Source organism: Oculina patagonica, chromosome 2 (assembly GCF_052425735.1).
Source record: "Oculina patagonica isolate OP01 chromosome 2, crgOcupat, whole genome shotgun sequence".
In the NCBI taxonomy this organism is placed as follows: domain Eukaryota; kingdom Metazoa; phylum Cnidaria; class Anthozoa; order Scleractinia; family Oculinidae; genus Oculina; species Oculina patagonica.
Window position 1 is genome coordinate 44,327,967 of NC_135759.1, and position 19,273 is coordinate 44,347,239.

The 19,273-nt window shown below is 38.7% G+C and overlaps 3 protein-coding genes across 4 annotated transcripts; all 3 read left to right on the forward strand.

Moving 5' to 3' along the window:
• The first annotated feature begins 1,529 nt into the window (after window positions 1-1,529).
• LOC144644766 (microfibril-associated glycoprotein 4-like) lies at window positions 1,530-5,506 on the forward strand. 2 transcript variants are annotated; one of them, XM_078504289.1, is made up of 3 exons: window positions 1,530-1,830; window positions 3,276-3,668; window positions 4,004-5,506. In XM_078504289.1, the coding sequence occupies exons 1-3, from the start codon at window positions 1,581-1,583 to the stop codon at window positions 4,264-4,266; spliced, it is 906 nt and encodes a 301-aa protein (XP_078360415.1). In that variant the 5' UTR covers window positions 1,530-1,580; the 3' UTR covers window positions 4,267-5,506. The 2 variants fall into 2 exon arrangements, with proteins under 2 accessions (XP_078360415.1, XP_078360416.1); XM_078504290.1 differs by having other exon boundaries at window positions 1,530-1,815.
• Window positions 5,507-5,836: 330 nt separating this feature from the next.
• LOC144644841 (zinc metalloproteinase nas-4-like) lies at window positions 5,837-13,201 on the forward strand. The gene is made up of 10 exons (XM_078504394.1): window positions 5,837-5,971; window positions 6,592-6,768; window positions 6,987-7,110; window positions 8,533-8,624; window positions 9,307-9,390; window positions 10,014-10,156; window positions 11,686-11,764; window positions 11,799-11,834; window positions 12,386-12,504; window positions 13,081-13,201. The coding sequence occupies exons 1-9, from the start codon at window positions 5,902-5,904 to the stop codon at window positions 12,496-12,498; spliced, it is 918 nt and encodes a 305-aa protein (XP_078360520.1). The 5' UTR covers window positions 5,837-5,901; the 3' UTR covers window positions 12,499-12,504; window positions 13,081-13,201.
• Window positions 13,202-14,247: 1,046 nt separating this feature from the next.
• LOC144642403 (zinc metalloproteinase nas-15-like) lies at window positions 14,248-17,848 on the forward strand. Its single transcript, XM_078501361.1, has 7 exons — window positions 14,248-14,513; window positions 14,660-14,839; window positions 15,320-15,443; window positions 16,229-16,320; window positions 16,418-16,501; window positions 17,057-17,199; window positions 17,669-17,848. The coding sequence occupies exons 3-7, from the start codon at window positions 15,358-15,360 to the stop codon at window positions 17,846-17,848; spliced, it is 585 nt and encodes a 194-aa protein (XP_078357487.1). The 5' UTR covers window positions 14,248-14,513; window positions 14,660-14,839; window positions 15,320-15,357.
• Window positions 17,849-19,273: the final 1,425 nt, after the last annotated feature.

Genomic DNA, 19,273 nt, shown 5'->3' on the forward strand with positions numbered 1-19,273 from the left:
TTTGTCCCCTCAAGGAGGAGACAACACTCAGATCAGTTTAAAAACGTGTGCTTAATCGCGTTGTGGTTCAATGCGCCAAATTCTGTTAAACTAGGCCTGAGCCGTACTGGATCTAGTAACTAAAAATGGTATCTCTTTTAGGGACTTCTTCAAAGCGCCGGTACTTTAGGGTGGGCGTTACTTTCGGGGTTCAATAGGAAGGTAAAATTTACGTTATGTTGACTCCCTCGATCAGTCGAGTGGACGAACAGGCGCGCGCGCGCGAAGGAATCACTCCACGCGAGTTGTCTCATGGGACCACTCGCAGTCTATTGTACCCAGGGTCTTTCAGAGAGGCATCCTCGTGGCCAGTTGCTTCGTTCACCTTTACCAGCTGTCGCCTGTCGGGAAACGAGCGACCCTGGAAAGTTCTGATTGGAAGTCCAAAATATCGGAGTGGGTTTTTTTCTCGGTTGAATTGCGCATGCCTAGCTTTCAAAAGCATAACCATTCTCCGGCCCCAGAGCTCTTGTCTTCTGCACGTGAACAGCACACATGCAAGAAAGAGCTTTAGAGTCGTCGAAAATCAAACATGATCGACCAACGAACTTTTTTGTTGTTTTACTTCCGTCCTGCAACGGAACGTTTGAGAGTCGCTCGTTTCGTCAAGCTTGCGCAGTAAGGAACGAAGACTCGAGGTACGAGACTGATAGAGAGAACCTGGGAACAAGCTTTTATTTTATTCCTGGCATAAAAACATTTTTGTGATTGGCAAGTATCATGCTTGGATCAAAATTAAGTGTCAGTTTTCTCTGACTAGCCTTCGATTGTTCTTAATAACGAATTTTGCCAAGCACCGGATAATTTATAGCAACGTGTGTAATTTTCTATCGGAATGACGATTAAATCCATTGAAAAAAAAAAAAAAGAACCAGCCGCTCTTTGAACCGCTGGGCACAGGGTTTTCCCTTGTATACATGAAGCTAGAAACCATGTCCCTTCCGAGTAAACAAATTAAGTCATCACTAACAACCTTTCGATGTTAAAACTCACTTATCTATACTTATAGAACAAAAACGACCTTATGCGGTCTGACGATCTATTCGTTTTAAAACAATGTGAAAGCGAAAACCCCGAGATCATGTTGCACAAAAATGGTATCTATTGAAAGAAAAATTGTGTTTGTTAGCCTAACACTTGAGTAGTATTTTTGCTCAGTAGAAGTTCTGCACAAACTGAAAACTTCTCTGTGAATCTAGTAAAAAATATCGGACTTCCGGTTGAGTTCTGCTTGTTCAGAAGGAATTAATAACAACAGAAAACCATTTTTGCCAGCACGATAACAGAGGGAAACATTACGGAACGTGATGGAATCATAATTCAGTTTCCGTTACAGCGATACGCGTGCCAAGGTAAATATCACAAACTTCTTTTTGATTGGATGAAGGTATCCTAAAATAGCTCCGCATTTTCATGTCCAGGCGCGTACGCCCTATGATATAAAATAAAACCCACTTACTCCTTTACTTGATTTTATTTTACTAAATTAAATCGCGATTGAACGAAGTGTCAAAGGCTCCGTACGTGGTTTACTCAGTAAAATGATTCTTGCTATTTTTCTCTGCGTATCGCTGTTTCAGACCTTGGTCAGCTCCCAAGGTTCGGTGACAACACAGAAACAAAATCACTTGGATTCAAAAGCGACTTCTTGTAACATTAACAACTACAACAGTTTCTATGCAGGACCAAACAAGAAGCTCGAGAATATAATCCTGGACATGAAGAGACAACTGGACGAGATTCAAAAGGAACTCAGAAATTTGACAATGAAAGGAGGTAACAAAACTAAAGGTAAAAATGAGTGTACATGGGGTGCTGGAATCTTTAGTTAGATAGTAAGTTAAATGTTCGGCGATTTCTCAGCTATCAGTGAATGCGGCTCCATGCAGTCATGCAGGGGCACACTTGAGCAAAAATGTATCTTAGGTTGTTGCCATATGGAAGGCAATGTATCGGAATTCTGTTCCGCAAGGAAATAAGAAGATTAAGTAAAGAAGATCAGTTAATTTTGCAGCTATCATTTGAAAAGACGTGTCATTCGTCAGATGGCACCGTAACCCCGTGCAGACCCTCTGAAAAGCGATCTGTGACTGTCACTTTTCCCGCCCTAGGATGTCAGAAAACAAAAATACGAGGCTTCTACTACGAAAATAATCAAACATTGCCAAATGGAGTATGGCAAATAAGTTATTAACTTTTCCTTTTCTTAAGAACGCAAATGGAATGCGTGACAATGTTATTTGATGAAGTGAATTGTAAAATGCTACAAAAGAATTTTCTAACACCATGTCCCGGTCGCTATAGCAGAAAAAACACAAATCGCCTTCAAGAGGCAAGGTCATAAACAATTCCGAAAGCGATTTGTGGCATACAAACTGATCTTAAAATGAAAATAAATCTTGTAAGCACATAATGACAAGAAATAAATCGAAAAGCGACGAACGCTCATTATTTTTAATGCCCAGCCCTGTCTCGGGTAATTGTGTTGGGATCTGGGGCGAGACGCTACTCCCTCAGTGCGTCTCTTTACCCAGGTGTATATTAAAATGTATCGGTTAATTTAATGCTGGGGACCGGAAACCCTGAGATAGACTAGCATCTCTTCCAGGGGGAGTTGAAATACTTGAAGACGTTTCACGCTACGGAATACGGCCTGAATGGCCATGAGTCTGACGATGACTTTACCCGCGTGCTATGACAATCACTGTAACAAATTACTCTTTTAAAATAGCTACAACATGGAAGCAAAGATACTATTTAAATTGAAACTGGCATTCAAGTGGGGACGGATGCCACAGCCTCCGAATTTGTTTCCAAATGTTAAAAAGGTCATTTACTCTGATAAAACGTTGAGTAGTTGTGCGTTCATTCCTCGCCGACACTTTGTTGTGCCTACTGATGTGTCAATCGAACATTAACATGCAGGTTTAGCCAGATGTCGACTTCATGTTCAAATTTTCCATTCCGTTCGTAGAATCAGTACAGTTTTACATTCCATTAGCATTTTGGCTTTATTTTGTATCAATTTGCGTTAGTTTCTAACTTCCTGAGAAATAATGAAAACCAAGATGGTGCACCTAATGACGTCATATGACGCCACAACCAACAACTATTTTGTTGTCTTGTAGAGCAATACTTAGTGCAAAATACTTTTGATTTGTTTATTTGATGTATTTATGTTCATGCAAATAAAGCTACTTGTTGTTAGACTTACTGTCCTTCACGCTGTTATCTAGATTCACTTCAAAACCGCAAAAACTGTGCTGAGCTGTACAAATCTGGTGAAAGAATCAGCGGTGTTTATACAATCGACCCTGATGGTTCAGGTGCCTTTGATGTGTTCTGTGACCAAACAACAGCCGGTGGGGGATGGACAGTTTTTCAAAAGAGAATGGACGGCTCCGTTAATTTCTATCGCGGCTGGGCTGACTACAAGAATGGTTTCGGTAACCTGAATGGCGAGTTTTGGCTTGGGTTAGAGAAGATCTACCGGCTGAGTAACAGTGAAAGATACCAGCTCCGTGTTGATCTGGAGGACATAGAAGGAAAAACAGCTTATGCAGAATATGACATGTTTGCTATTACCAGCGAGAGGACTAAGTACCAGCTGAGTCTAGGAACTTACTCAGGTTGGTAATGAATCATAAATTTGATCGAAGAGTAATTTTCTCTCTTCGGACTAGTGGAATATGTTTCTTAAGTGTAAGTTAGGAGATTTTTGGTGCTACATCAGAATTATATGAACAAATTGACGAGCTTCTTATTCGCGTAAATTGCATAGGTCAGTACCGCGAGACAACAATAAATTATATGGATCTGCGCAGAATCACTGTTTTGATATGTTACGTAGAATTTATTTAAAATCAGCAGTTCCCCCTGTTTTTACAAGGATATCGAAAACTTCTTCATTTATTGTCCGGAAAGCGTTATACAAACATTCACCACACTTTTTACTATTTTTCAGGAACTGCTGGTGATTCTCTTGCTATTCATCGTGGTTACGCCTTTACAACCAAAGATCAAGACAATGACGGCTGGGCCAAAAACTGTGCTGTGTCCTATAAAGGAGCCTGGTGGTACGAGCACTGTCATCACTCCAACCTGAACGGTGTCTATCATCACGGGAAACACTCGTCAGACGCTGATGGTGTCAACTGGTATCACTGGAAAGGTCATAAATACTCTGCCAAGAGGGCGGAAATGAAGATCAAACCAGTCAAGTTTTAGTTCTACCTTGTTAAAGCCGAGTGGACGATTATTTTCATGTACAATCGTATCAAGTTTTTTTTTCAGAAATGAAACAACAACACGAAAAATGCACTACAGTAATGTTTCGGTTAACTTTTTAAAAGAATAGTATCTTCAAAAGAAGGTAATATATATCAACTGGCAAATGAACGATGTTGCACGATTTAATCCTTCTTGCGTCGCTCAAACTGCTGTTCTTTGCAATCTCTTAGTGAATGTTGAGAAGATCGTATAAGTCAACTTTGTTTATTATAGTCTATAGTCTTAGTTTTAAAAGTTCATTTCGAGAAAATTATCCTATAAGTAGAGCAGGTTACATCACATTTCACCACTTTTGCTATTTGTGTACTCGGGATGATATCAATACAAAATATCTTAGTAACTGAACAAAAACAAATGATCATAAAGTAAATTAACGGTTTTATTTTACTGAAGGCTCTTCGCTCAGTCCTGTTTTGTATCAGTAGCTAAGGAGTAAAAGAAAGCAAAACTTGAAAATGAAATCATTACTCAATGTGGGTTTTAGCAATTTAGTTTTAAGGTAAACATTGCCATTGGATAAAAGCTAACTGATTCCAAAAAACGTTTCTTATATCTAGAGATGACTTACAGGGCTAATGAAGATTTGAATTCAAACCATTTAATTTTTGTCTATTTCCTCGTGCCAAGTGAATTTTCTCGCGCTCGCATGCTCGCCCACTCAAATGACCCTGAGGACCTGTTCGTAGTCTATAAAGAGACAAAAGGCCTTTTTTCCGCAGACCGGTTAACGTTCAAGGGTAGACGCTCATAGACCTGTATGAAAACTTAATTGTGCATGCACTGGAAATTCACTCAAATAAGCCAGAATACTTTTCTCCCACATATGCGCATGCGTCATATGAGATGGGTTGGATTGGATGGGAATGGCGACATTTAAGGTTAAAAAACTAAGATAATATTTTCCTTTCTATTCGACATTTTTCTCCAGTGTAAACAGATGTTGAACATGTTTGTAAAACACAGCGCAGGTGACTGCGAACATGTCTGATCAGCTTTACAGGCGTTGAAGGCTAATACTAAATGAGATAGAAGTTGTTGAATAGAGCGGTCCACAATGGTTATTTCAAATGTCAACGCCATGCCAGTAAAATGTTGGACCATTTGTTGCTTTCTGTTAAAACCTTGACCGTTTTGCAGTGGTCAGTTAATTCCATACATACTATCTGAATTACAGCAATAAATATTTTCTAGTAAATAACCTTCTCATGACTTTGTTTGATGTTGTTTATTGCCGGGACATGTATTTCTGCTTTCAAATTTAAGGAACACAATACGATGACAAAGGAATCAAAGCAGTTCAACTCGATAAAGGGAAATTGTTTTGATCCCATAGTTTTGACTAAATAGTGCCTGCACTCTATTGAAACTTTTTTTTAATGTTTTTAATATACACGTCACTTAAACGTCAACTATGCTTGAATGAAAAATTGCTCTATTTGTGCGCAGCAGAAAGAATTGTCAGAAAACGCTACACACAAGTTTAATATTTACTTACCCTGCTTGAATGTAAGCTGCTTGTTATATGAGTTAGTTGATCAGTGTTCCTTTTCGTGCACCAAGCAAGAAAGAAAAATGACTTCTTGGTGGATACTATTACTGTTGCATGTGTGTATAGCTCAAGCTAACTTGCATCGACCAGAAGGTATGTTATGAATTTAAACTCATTCTGTCATGATAATTATTTCTAATTTAATCACGGCACGTTTCTAGGACAAGATCCCTGAAAATTCCAATGAGTGTCCATTCTACCGGACACTTAAATCGAGTGAGGATTTAGAACTCGATAACTCGAATCAAATGATGTATCTCTTAGATGGATTCGCTTTACTCTCAGTTGAACGCTGGTGTGCACGTGTTACCGCCGATTTCTCGAATTCCCGATTTTTGCTTCTCTTTAAGGATCGAGAAATCGGGATGTCCCTTGTATAAAAGTAGTGACTTTGTTTTAAGAGTATATTTATTCTAGGCTTTTTCAAATTATTAAAATTGTTGTGGCAAAGTTCTATTTATAAAAGTCAAAAAGCGAGAAGTGATGTCGAGAACCGGCCGAAGTAGCCCTTTGAATGTCGTAATCTGAACAATCAAAGATATAAGAAAACCAAGCTCCCTGAAAAATCACTTTAGTTTTATAGCAGCTATCACTCCTTTCCCTTTTTTATCCTCTGTAGATATTTTGTACCGAAAGAAATGGTAGCTCCAATAAACTGGAATGAATAATAGATTTTAACACTATTAACTAAACTAAGCATTTTCTTATCTTAGAAAATGTTGGTGTGAAAGACAAAAACCTGTTCGAAGGTGACATGTTCTTAACCGACGCCCAACGAATGGCAGCCATGCTTGGCGAAGATGTCAGCAAAGCAGGATTAGGCCGCGCATCGATTCGAAAGAAACTGTGGCCCGGGGCGGTTCTTGTGTATGAGTTAGACCCAGCAATAGGTAGTTATCAATCAATTTTGTCTAACTTTTAAAGGTTACATTAAGATGTTATCATGGATTGAATCGAATTTTTTGTCAGGTTTCTTTGACTATGGTCCTTTTCCGGCCGCGATCAATTTGATAAAAATAAAGGTAATTATATAAACAAAGAGTGTACTGATAAACATTCTTTCATTCTAGAACAAAACTGAGGATGCCTTGTTTTTATCCAAATTTAGAGAGAAGTTCCAGAGCTATGTCAGCAATCAATGCTGCCATGAATTTGTGGCGAACTCAAACCTGTGTGCAGTTCAAGAAAAGAACAACTGAAAGTGCCTACGCCTACTTTCACATCGGAGCAGGGTAAGCATAACCGCATGAGATTACACTCGCCTTTCAATATGATGTCATTCTGATGAGCTCGATCACCAGGTATAGCTGGTATGGTAAGCGCGCTCCCAAACCTCTTCGTAAATACCCGTTCTCCTCGGGGAGGGGATAAACACAGGAGGGCGCCGTAAATGAAGTGTGATGAGATAAGAGTTATTTCCATTAAGATGGACTGAGTCCCGCATCTGATGCTGTTATGGAGAATGAAGATCAGCATATTTAAACAATAGAGTGTTTATGTGAAGGAAATATAGGCAGATAGTTGACCATAGTTGCTCCGCGGAAATCTGATGTTTAGTTATTAAAACAAATATTAACCCGAGAAGTGAAGCTTCGAGGGCTAATATGCTTGTTTTAAGAACATCAAATTTCCAAGAGGTAACTATCAGCTAGATAGTTCCGAAATAAAAACAAGTTATCGTTATAAATTTTCTTTCTCGCGCCCATTCATGGTCAAAAACGAGCATCTTGAATTTTTTTTTTACTTTTTAGGATAAAAGTGTTTATTTAAAACCGAAATCACAAACGAAACAAAACCAGAAAAGAAATCCACAAAATGCAGTGACCTTGGTGGGTGATTCTGTCTGTGGGCCCGCTTGTTTATAAAAAAACTTCACGGACGTGTACGATCCATCCAGATATTTTTCTCGGACGGGTACTATGGGCTGATTGTGTCTCTCCGCAGATGAACACTTTCGTCACGTCATCAATATATAAACCATCAGAATCGGAGAAAAGTTAGTGGTGAACTATTCTTAGCTTGCAGCCGCGTGACAAGGCGGCCATGTTGGTGGACAAAACAATAAAAAATGTTTGCGCGGAAATTGCATTACAAAAGAGATAAGTTTTCAGGGGGAGGGAAACGCTTTGTTCTTGTGTACCAGCATGGCCGCCGTGACGTCAGCTGCAACCCAGCAATAAGCTGTCATACTAGCCTTTCATTTTAAGTGGTCGCTATAAGCTAAAAATAATACTTCACTTCTCATTTACTTGATCACGCCTTTCAGTTTTTCCGCCCCGAAGGAGTGACAGAGGGTTCTATTTTTGGGAGGAAAGGTACCATGAACACTTCGTTCATCGGCCTTCGAAATGATTTAATGATTTATCTCACGTTCTGTATCACAAAAAAATTGACCGGCTGGATCACGCTTAATAAGGAAATGAAATTCAAGGATCTGGAATTTGGACCTCCGAAGCGTTTCTGACGGAAATTCTAACGTGCTATCCATCATGCCACAGCGCTTTCCACTTTTTGATAAGTTGGCGTTGTAGACGCAAATACCTCTTACTAAGATAATGTTATAATTTTAGGGGAAATTGTTCTTCTAACTTGGCTCCTGACAAAAATAACATTTGATTAAACGTGTTTAGATTTTATCTCCAATTATTCATCAGATGCACGTCATATGTGGGACGAACAGGTAGAAAACAGTTGCTTTCCCTTGCCAGAGGATGCTGGTACACACATACTGTCGCACATGAAATTGGTGGGTAATAAGGATTGCTTCCTGAAACTCATTCCAAAGTAAAGAGTAAAAATAAAAGTGGGAGACACGGTGGCCAATGATTAGTTTGCTGAAATCCGGATCGAGCAGTCTGGGTTCGAGCACTGGCCGGGGTAATTATGTTGTGTTCTTGGGCAAGACACTTTACTCACACAGTGCCTCTCTCTCCACCCAGGTGTATAAATGAGTACCCTCGAAAACCCTGCGATGCACTAGCCTCCCATCCAGGGAAGAGTAGAAATACTTCGAGTCGCATCATGCTTCTGCATACGGGATAAGCTTCGGCCTGATTAGCCACTAGGCTCGAACGCAGACTGTAAGAACGTCGTTGCCGTCCTAAAGGAAAATGCAGTGATATCAGAACACATACCACGCCCCTGCATGTGTGCGAATATCTTACAGTAATTGCCGCTCATGACCGTTACCTCCAGTGTACAGTGTAGAAACCGCATCCAGTAATGTACTGTGTTCCTGTAGTTTATACATGATTAACCTTCCTGCATAAACTGCATTCACTGAAATATCAAATAACTCGTTAAATGTTTGCGCAGGACAATTGTATTAAGTTGTAGTCAGTTTTTTGTTGTTGTTGCTGCTGTTGGTGATGGTGATGATGTTGTTGTTGATGATGATAATGGTTAAGACGACAATGATGATGTTGCAGGTCATGCACTGGGATTTTATCATGAACAGTCCCGCCCTGATCGCGACGATTACGTAACAATCAACTGGCAAAACATCCAGCAAGGTAAGTGTAGAGTGATATTTGGTAAACCCAGATATAAGAGCAAGAGATGATATGCCTGACATAAGCCAGACTGGTTGGTTGGGGCGCAGAACACATTACTTCAAGGTAAAAACATACAAGAATCCTTTTCTTGATTTACGTGTATTTTGAGGCGTTTTAAAGCCGTTTCTTTGGGAAAGATGAAACATATCGTTTCAATACCTTATTTATTCCTATTTGTCTTTTTTCATTTCGCTTCAGTTTTCAATCACAACGTTATTGCAATTAGGTGTAAATCATTTGAAAATTTCCATAGATTATCAATACCAATTCAATTTGATTTTAAATAAAGGGAAAGGAAATGAAAATAAAACATTAAACTTATCAGGATCCCATGCAAATGGTCTGAATGGTAGCCAAGTAGTTAAACGTCGGACTGGGATATTATAACGTCTGCTAGGGGTCAGAAATAATATCTTGTACGTAGAGATTCCAGTCCGGCACACCGACCACTGGGTCGAGACACTTTCCTTGCTACGAAGTAAATAAAACGTCAATGACAAAAACAACAGCTACCATTACTTTTCATAACTTAAAGGAAAGTAATGACAACATTTATAACTGTAATGTTTTTATTTAATTAGGACTTGCTTTTGCTTTCAACAAATACCCGCGTTCCACGATTGATTCTCTTGGCACTCCATACGACTACACAAGCGTGATGCATTATGAAAGCTACGCATTCAGCTCGAACAGAAAACCGACCATTGTAGCCAAGAAACAAGGAGTAAGACCCAGATCATTATGTTTAAATTACTTCAATATTATCAAACTCTGAATCAATTGTGTTTAACGTTATTTTTACAAGACAAGTGAGAAACTTTTTCCTAGTTGTCCAAATTTCTTTTATTGCAATGCAAGGTTTTAAACTGCTAGTACAAATTCCGTCGTAAAATCCCTTAGTTTAACAACAACAACACATGCTTTATTACCAAAAAATAAATTAGATATACAATTCAAACATATATCAGTTTAAAAAATGGTAAATTTACTCTGAATAACAAAAAAAGCTAATCGACCTGAGTAAAAATAAATAGTATTCGCAATCAGAATCATGTTTTTGTACTTTCTAAATAAATTGGTACCCAACGAAACGTGACGCAGAAGAATGACTCGTTCACTATTGTGTGCTTAGTAGATTAGTTTAACTTAGAATAGTAAAAAATACTGTTGTCACTGACTAAATTTAAAAGTGAACGTTTCGGTTCAAAATTACTAAAACCTTATTCACTCACTCACTCATGCCCATTCCGCCTAAGTGGCATGTAGGGCAGCAATGTGCTCCCTCCACATCTGGTGGTCCCTTGCCATGAACTTGATGCCCTCCCAGGTCTTCCCCATCTCCTTTATTTCCTTCTCAACCGTCCATCGCCATGTGATCTTTGGGCGACCTCTCTTTCGTTTAAATCTACCGGTCCTCCAGGTTTGGGGGTTTTTGCACAGGGCTAACAACGCTGTCATGTAAAAAGCCTTTGTTACGGAAACAGCAACGTGTAACTTACATGAATCATCTGTGCAGAACGAGCCTCCGGAATCCAAGTCATGGACAGCAGTGAATGCCGAGAGTGAAAACACCAGAAACTCTGCAGGCGATAGGATTTGAATGACTGACAGTGGCCAAAGCCGAAAGGAAGCCACTGTCGCGACAACGGGAGCCGTCAGCGCTAAAACAACTACACTGATTGGCTTTTGGAAAACCTTCTTCAGCGTTAGTTCAAATGGCATCCAGATGTAAATTAAATGTTTTTAGAAAGGGGAAAATCCACTTTTGGATAGATTTTGTACTTTTAAAATCAATTTTTTTTTTTTTTTTTTTTTTTTTTTTTTTATCTCTGGAATGTGCACGTGATCGTTGATCGAGTTCGGTTCACGGATGGAATGCCATGCTTCTAAAAACAGTCTGTGCGTGACCACTGAGAACAGCGGTCCACAATCTCGACATCGTCGAAATTAAAATCCGGTGATAAGTTTGCTTGTAATGCTGTGCCAACAGGGAGTTCATGTCACCTGTGAAAACAGCTCTTTTGTGTTCTCTTGTTCTGGACCTTAGTGCGCACGATGTTTGTCCGAAATAAACTTTAAGTCAGTGACAACAATTTTTTCCTATTTTTAAATCTATGATTACGGTAATTTTAGTTTTAACAGAGTTTTAACCGGAATCTAGCTTTTGGCCGTACTAATTCTGTTATGGTGTCTTATATAAAATCAATACGTTGTTTGTGATTGAACCGAGTTTTAACGCCCTTCTGTTTTAAGGTTACTCTAAGTAACAGGAAAGGTCCAACCGAGATAGATGTTAAGCAGATGAATCTGTTGTACAAATGCAGTGGTGGTGGTGGGGAGGAGGAGGAGGAGGAGGAGGAGGGGAGGAGGAGGAGGTGGAGGAGGCGGCGGAGGGGGGAGGAGTGGGTAAGTATAAAATGCTTGGCGGATAAAAAGTCGTATTATCATTCAAAATCATTATTATTTTTTTATTTGCCACACTATAAATAGTTACTCTTTAGAGTATACATACAGTAGCAGAAATCGATAGTTCAGGGACTCATATTTTTCTTAAAAAGTCATAATAACCTTTGTTAGGCAAAGTTATTTCCCACACCGGGTCATGTGCGGATAATTTCCAAATCTATAAAGTACAAGAGGAGAGTAATATTTTGATGTTTTGCGATGTTTACCACTAAGCAATTTGGTGCTATTTACTCAAACCCAGGAAATTATTCCTTTTTTTAGTATGTCAAAGTAATAGTCAAAACATTTTTGGAAGTGGAAACAAAAAAAGAACAAAAGGAAAACTAAACAAAACAAAAGAAAAAAAAAGAAAAAAAAGGACGCACCACACAGGTATTACTGTTGTACGAATACCTGTACTCGCAATTCCAAATACTATATTTTATATATTTGATTGTTTTTGCATTTATTAGTAATCTTTCAGTCTGGTAATCGTTCTTTTTCTTAGATTGTGTGGACAAAAACAGGAGCTGCTCTTACTGGGCAAGCAAAGGATATTGCCGTCACAGCTATGTGAACTACATGTCAAGGAACTGCCCAAAGAGCTGCGGCAAATGCTAATGAGAGGTGTGTTTATTTACAATTTATTTTTTTGGATTGTCTGAATGAGTTTTAGTGTGTAATGTTATTTATCCATAATTTTTAGTGTTTGCGAAGAAAAAAATGTTAAGTATTTGGAGAGTTTTTTTGTTAAGAACCTAGTCTTTTAGCATTGTAAATTCTTACCTGCTCTTCGGAAATCAGTTATTAAATAACTCATAAACTTTGAGCCGAAGCTGTGTGTTCTCCTCGGTTGTAGTCTCCGGAGATCTTTGGTAGTCTCCGAAAATCTTTGGTAGTCTCCGGAACACTTCGACAGTCTCTGGGAATCTTCGTTAGTCTTCAGAAATCTTCAGAAATCATCGGGAATCGTCGGAAAATGACCGGAAAACTTCTTGATGCACTAACCAAAATAATATTGGCCTTTTTGGAGCCGTTTTTGTTTCTTTTTGGATAAAATTCCCTGTTACAGTGAATACATGGCCGATTTTTGTAGTTCATTGGGGCAAAATTTTACTAACATTATGATCACATGATAGGAAAAATCTTTGCATTTAAAGTAAATGTCAGTTTTCCTGGCTCTTATTGTGTATTTTTTTGCAGGTTACAGAGCTCTCAGGAAATGTTGTCGAGTTGGTATAAAAGTTACAGACCTTTTTATGAGGATCTTAACTTGTATTCCGATTGGTTAAGACTGAGTTAAAATAAAGATGAATTCCAGTAAGATCGCGTCCTGTCCTCACTTTGAATAACAAACTTTAAGCCTCAGAAACCTTATTCAAACATATTCTAAAGTTTTTGCTCTATCGGCTTCCTCTCGATGTATCAGGTAAAGCTGTGAACAGGTTTGGATGAGAAAATAATGATATTAATAATAATATTGTAATGGGAGGTCTGTTGTCAAAATCAAGAAATATTATGTCAACAGAAAAATATCACAACACCCTGCTCCAGACCGAGCAAGCTAGGATATTAAGTAGTTTATTATGTGATACTCGTTCCAGCGGCAGTCGTTATGCTATCAATGCCATAGTTTATAAATGCATCCCTCAAGAGCCTGTGGAAGTTAGTCAGGGTGGGACAAAGTAAAAATGAGATCAAGAGCCACATCAAAGAAAAAAAAAACATATTATTAGATCTGTTTATTTGCGGTTTCCATTGAAAGATGCCCTAAAATGTAGCATAATATATGTCCACTGTGATAATAATTCAAATGGAAAACACTATGCAGGGTTACCAATACGCGATTTGTAACCCCAATAGAGCCTTACGTCGACAGTCATCCCTCCCAGAACCATAATAAAGAGTATCCCTCTGGGAAGGGAAGTTGTTGTCGCCATGCATCTCTTTGGTGAACTAAATGTCGGCGTGTCGTGTGTTCTTTGTTGTTTTTTAAATATCGTTAAATTTGAACGCCATCTTTTTTCTTCTTGATGCGTTTACACATATGCCATTAATATTTGTTTTTAATATAGGAATAAGAGTTTATCTCACCTGGAAGCAAATAAAAAAGTACAGTTGAGCTTCCTAAAAGACAATAATCTGTTTAGTTATTTGACAGCATTTTTATGAAAACCCAAAACTGTGAAACAGTTGTTTATTTTAGGATCTGCGTTAATGGAGACGGCATTTAGGACCGGGGGGCTTTTTTAGATTTTGAATATCAACTGAAAGGAAAATGATGCATAGTTTCCCTGTCTCAATCTTTTGTTATGGACTGCTGATATTTTTAGTGGGTATGTTCATTTTCACACTTATTTAATAGCTTAAAACTGCAGATGAAAACATTGCTGCCGGTTTATAGATTTTTAATTGCTATCATTTTGTCGGATCCTTTGATTTGATCGAAGTGACCAAATTCAGTTTTATCTCCGTTCTAAGAGATTTTTTTGACTTTGCAATTGTCTTCAAAAGAATTATAATAAATAGGGAGCGCTGAATAGTAAGAGTTTGTACTTTAATAATATTTTATAGTCCTTTTTTGATTATGAAAGGATGAATCAAGAACCAAGAACTTGGTCCAAGCAATGGATAGGGTGGCGCACACATATAACTTGACATATTTTGCTGTTGCTTTATATTTAGTGCCATTTGATTGTCGAAAACACAAAAAAAGGCATTGGTACCAGTTTACCAGTTGCCATCAGCAAACACAGAACTAACGACATAACGTACTATTTAGGGGACATCAGCAGCATTGAGGCAACCAAGCTGTTTGAAGGTGACTTGGTGCTTACCCCAGCGCAACGAGAAGCCGCCGAACAAGGAAGGGATGTCAATTTAGCAGGAGTCGGTCGCGGAGCTTCAAAGAGTTATCTTTGGCCTGAAGGCGTCGTGCCATATTCAATAGAGCAACAGCTAAGTAAATATTTCCATGAAATGGATGCACACGCTCTATATTAAATAAAGTGCAAACTGGCCCACGAGGATAAGGAGCATTCTGATTGGTTCCCTAAGCGTTCCGAACCTGCATTGCACCGGGATTCGTTTTGACAGAAATTAAGAGAACAGGGAACCCGGCAATGCCGAGTTTTTATAAACAGCCATGAATGGCTCATCGGTAAATCCTATGATCACTGATGGGTTTTGTCCTACTGTGAACCTGTAAAGAATTTAACCTTGAAGTAAGCAATTGTTTCAAAACTCTCGGTTTAACAAGACAGGATAATGAATAAAGGGCTAAGAAGCATCTGAACATTTATACGGCTGCTTCCACCTTATTCATGCTATGAATTGATCAGACGGTGTAAATTGTTTTCAATCAGTGTGCTTCGTTTGTAAAACCTTTTTCCAGTCAAAGAAATTCAGAGATTAAACGTTGTTCTTTGGTTCAATTCGTCAGAAGATGATCCATTAGCTTCAGAGGCGATCGAAAATGGAATGAAACAGTGGAGTAGTAAGACATGCATCAAATTTAAGGAGAGGACGAACGAGAAAGCTTTCATTTATTTTTTCATTGGTGGAAGGTATGTAAACTACAACCCTTTTTTTCTAAATGGCGTCGACGGTCAACCGAACATTTGTTTCTACTTTCTGTGGCAGCTGCCCCAATATAAAACCATTCATAGCCGAAAGTGTGATTTTGCTTTTTGTTCTATCACTTTCACAACAATCGATCATCTTTTCATAGGATAGTTCTCAAGTATTATTCTCAACCCATGTAGCCTACTGTAGTTTATACATCTCAGCAAATGTTTTTATAATATAATTATCGGTACAATAGCTTTGCACGTACTTCTGGCATCCTTATACATTTCTCAGTGAGGCCGTCTTGAGAAAACATCAATTGTGCAGCAACACGCGGTGAAAAATTCCAAAACAATTCGCATTTGAAAGGCGCGTGTTCTCATGTGTGCCACGAGAACCAATCATAAGACAACTTCTTTGTTTTGTATTATTGGACAGGTTTTGCGTCTCGAAAAACGTATTCTCACTTGTTTTTTTGCAACAGTTGACACGTTTATGATAACGATCCTTCAATTGTTACCAAACTTGTCCGCAAGTGCGAATTGCCCCAATGGAGGCATCACTCGAGTTCATGATCAGATCCTGATAGAGTAGATGTGTGAAATGGACCCACGAGTTGTTATTTCCCTTCGTACTTGCATCGAAAATAGAAAATCAGCAATTTACGGATTAAAAAGATATTTATTCCAAATGCTATGACATATAAGATCAATATTAATTGGGACAACGTTATTGATAACAGCTTGTACTTTTTTAACATTTTTTATTTACAATGTACTCGTAGCTGTTTTTCGGAAGTTGGCAGAACAGGTGATAAGCAGTACATCTCCATCGCTCCACATTGCTGGAATGCTGGCGACGTAGCACACGAAATCGGTGAGAGGAACTGCATATTCAACTATACATTCTTACTTCTCTTTTGTTACCTGCTTCCCCGGTTTCTAAACAATAATATAATGCTATCTTCTTTCAGCACATGCGCTGGGATTTTACCACGAGCAGTCGAGACCTGATCGCGACGAATACGTTACTATTAACTGGGACAACATTGTGGAATGTGAGTGTGACTAGGTATTTGAAGCAATGCATTAATTGGACACTGTATATTTTTAAAAACACTCATCATTATCATCATCATCATCATCATCATCATCATCATCATCATCATCATCATCATCACGACCCCTATACACACACACAAAAGACAACGACGACGACTGTTCCGCAGAAATCTTTGTTTTCAGTTAAAACATCCCCTAGGGTCCCCCATATCAGTAGGAGTTTTGCGCGCATGCGCAGTAAGACCTGTGTTCAAGACCAAGAGGTTGCATGATGTCGGCCATGTTGAATGCTGAATGTTTTCTCCTCGGAAATTAAAGCGTTGTATGTAGTATTTTTAAAGACTGGACCTTTTTGCTGACCTATCGAACCTGGGACATACGGAACAACGACGGCGACAACGACAACGACAACGACAACGACGACGACGATGACGATGACGATGATGATGATAGCAGCTAGCTGTGTAGAACCTCTTCTATCGTAAGTCTGTCTACGTGCTGTTCATAAAACGCATCACGTATTTGTAATTTTTTCTTACTTTTAATTTCAGCTGAAAAAGTCAATTTTGCCAAATATGGTCCCTCTAGAATCAATTCGTTCGGGGTTCCCTATGATTACAACAGCCTAATGCATTTTGAAGAGAAAGCTTTCAGCAAAAATGGTCAGCCAACGATAACACCTAAACAAGCGGGAGTGAGTATACACAAGCTATTAACAACAACAACAACAACAACAACAAGCTTTATTTGCATGACTTTAAGTACATACAGTATTGCAAAAGCGTAAAACGTAACGAAACTTAGCGAAACTTATAACAATCATAATTATGGTATTGCGATACAATATCTGCTTGTTGACAAAACCTTTACCTATACTAAATCACATTACGTAAGTTACAACTGCAATTTATAGGGGGCAACTTGGGGTTCAGCGCTCTGATCTTTATTTGCCAGTTGACAGTAAATAGGATGATTTAAAACTGAAGTGCTTGTGCTAATAAAGCAAATATTGCAGCTCCATGCACGACACATCGGGCTACCATTAAGGCCAAAAATACATCAAAGAGTGTCAATTAAACTAGGACGAGACAACTTAATCTTGGACACTCAATAAGCATTAAGAGGTGCCTATACGCGTTTGCATTTTTATCATTTTATTATAGGTAACAATCGGACAAAGGGATAGTCCAAGTGCCTTGGATATCAAGCAAATGAATCTGCTGTACAAATGCAATGGTGGTGGTGACGGCAACGGTGGAGGAGGTGGAGGCGGCGGCGGTGGTGGTGGGGGAGGAGGTGGTGGGGGAGGAGGAGGAGGAGGAGGAGGAGGAGGAGGTACATAAAAAATCTCAAGTATTTTTAATCGCTTTAAGTATTCTGGTTAATAGAAATAGGTTGCCTGAACTTTATTCTTTGCAGCTAAAACAACTGTCTGCACTCCAGACAGGAGTATGGCACTTTAATTCCAATCTTATTTTGGCACCACGCAAGAACGAAAATTAAAGGGGCCAAGACGTGGTAAAAAAGACCAGTGCTTACAACAATGCATGAATTTGTGACTTTTTGCTTAGATTCTGGATCTTTTGGGAGTATGTATTTTGGAGGCTGCTACTCTCTACAAATTTGCATTGTTTCTCGGGTTTAATTCTTGGTGTGAATAAAGTTCCTTAGCCTGTATATTCACTATCAATTAAAAATATATTGAAGCTACCTACTTGTAAAATTTAGTATTACACGGTAATGACTCTGACTTACTTAAAAAAAGGGAAATGAAACTTGTGTAATCAAAAGAATTATATCTTAATCTCTGGGAATTGAAGTTAGTTATTTTCACTGGATACCAAGTATGCAGTTAAAGCGTTATTCCCCAGGTCCAAGACTCGTTCTAGTTTATTAAACTAATTTCTTTCCAAGAGTTGTTGGTCTGCTTTTCTTTTTATTGAGCTTTTTAAACGCGCGTTTTTAACATTTTTACGAGGTTAGACTTGAATTTTCTCGAGAATGTTTAATCACGGGGTCACTAAGAGAAATGAATTTCAGTAAGATATTTAAATAGTATATAAAATGTTGCCGTACTATAAGTAGATTTTTGGTACTTTATTTTTGCATTCATTGCTGGAACTGTTAGCGAATTCCCTCTTTAAGTCCTCCCAAATCTTGTTTTTTTTTATTCTTAGCTAAGTATTTCTTTTCACTGAAACTGATAGCTACCGTAACATGTGTTTTACATCTATGCAATAATATTTTTTTACTGATTTGAATGTCAGGGAGCTGTATGGATCATAATCAATACTGCCGGCAGTGGGCAGCTATGGGCTACTGTTACTCTAACCCTGGCTACATGAGACCCAACTGCAAGAGAAGCTGTGGAATCTGTTTTGGATAGGTAGGATATAAATTGAATCAAGTGTGAAGATTAACATTCAGGAATCAGGATGTTTATCCAAGATAATCCACTAAATTTTCGCGCGCGATTGGTCCAAACAAGTCACACGATGAAGCCAAAACTGGAGAGTATTTTCCACTTTTTATACGAAGAAAGTTTTTAAATTTAATAGAGCTGGAGATTTTTCAACATTGTGGCAACATCTTTAAACGCCGACATAATTACTTTGACGTTGAAAACCTTTAAGAAAAAGTAGGGGGAGGGGGTGGGGTGGGATGGTCTTGATCCAATGGGGTCTGTATCTCCCGCCTCCCGTACCTTTCACTCCCGCCTCACGTACCCTTCGCCCATTTTGCCGCCCCTTTCCGTAGTGGTCCCCTCC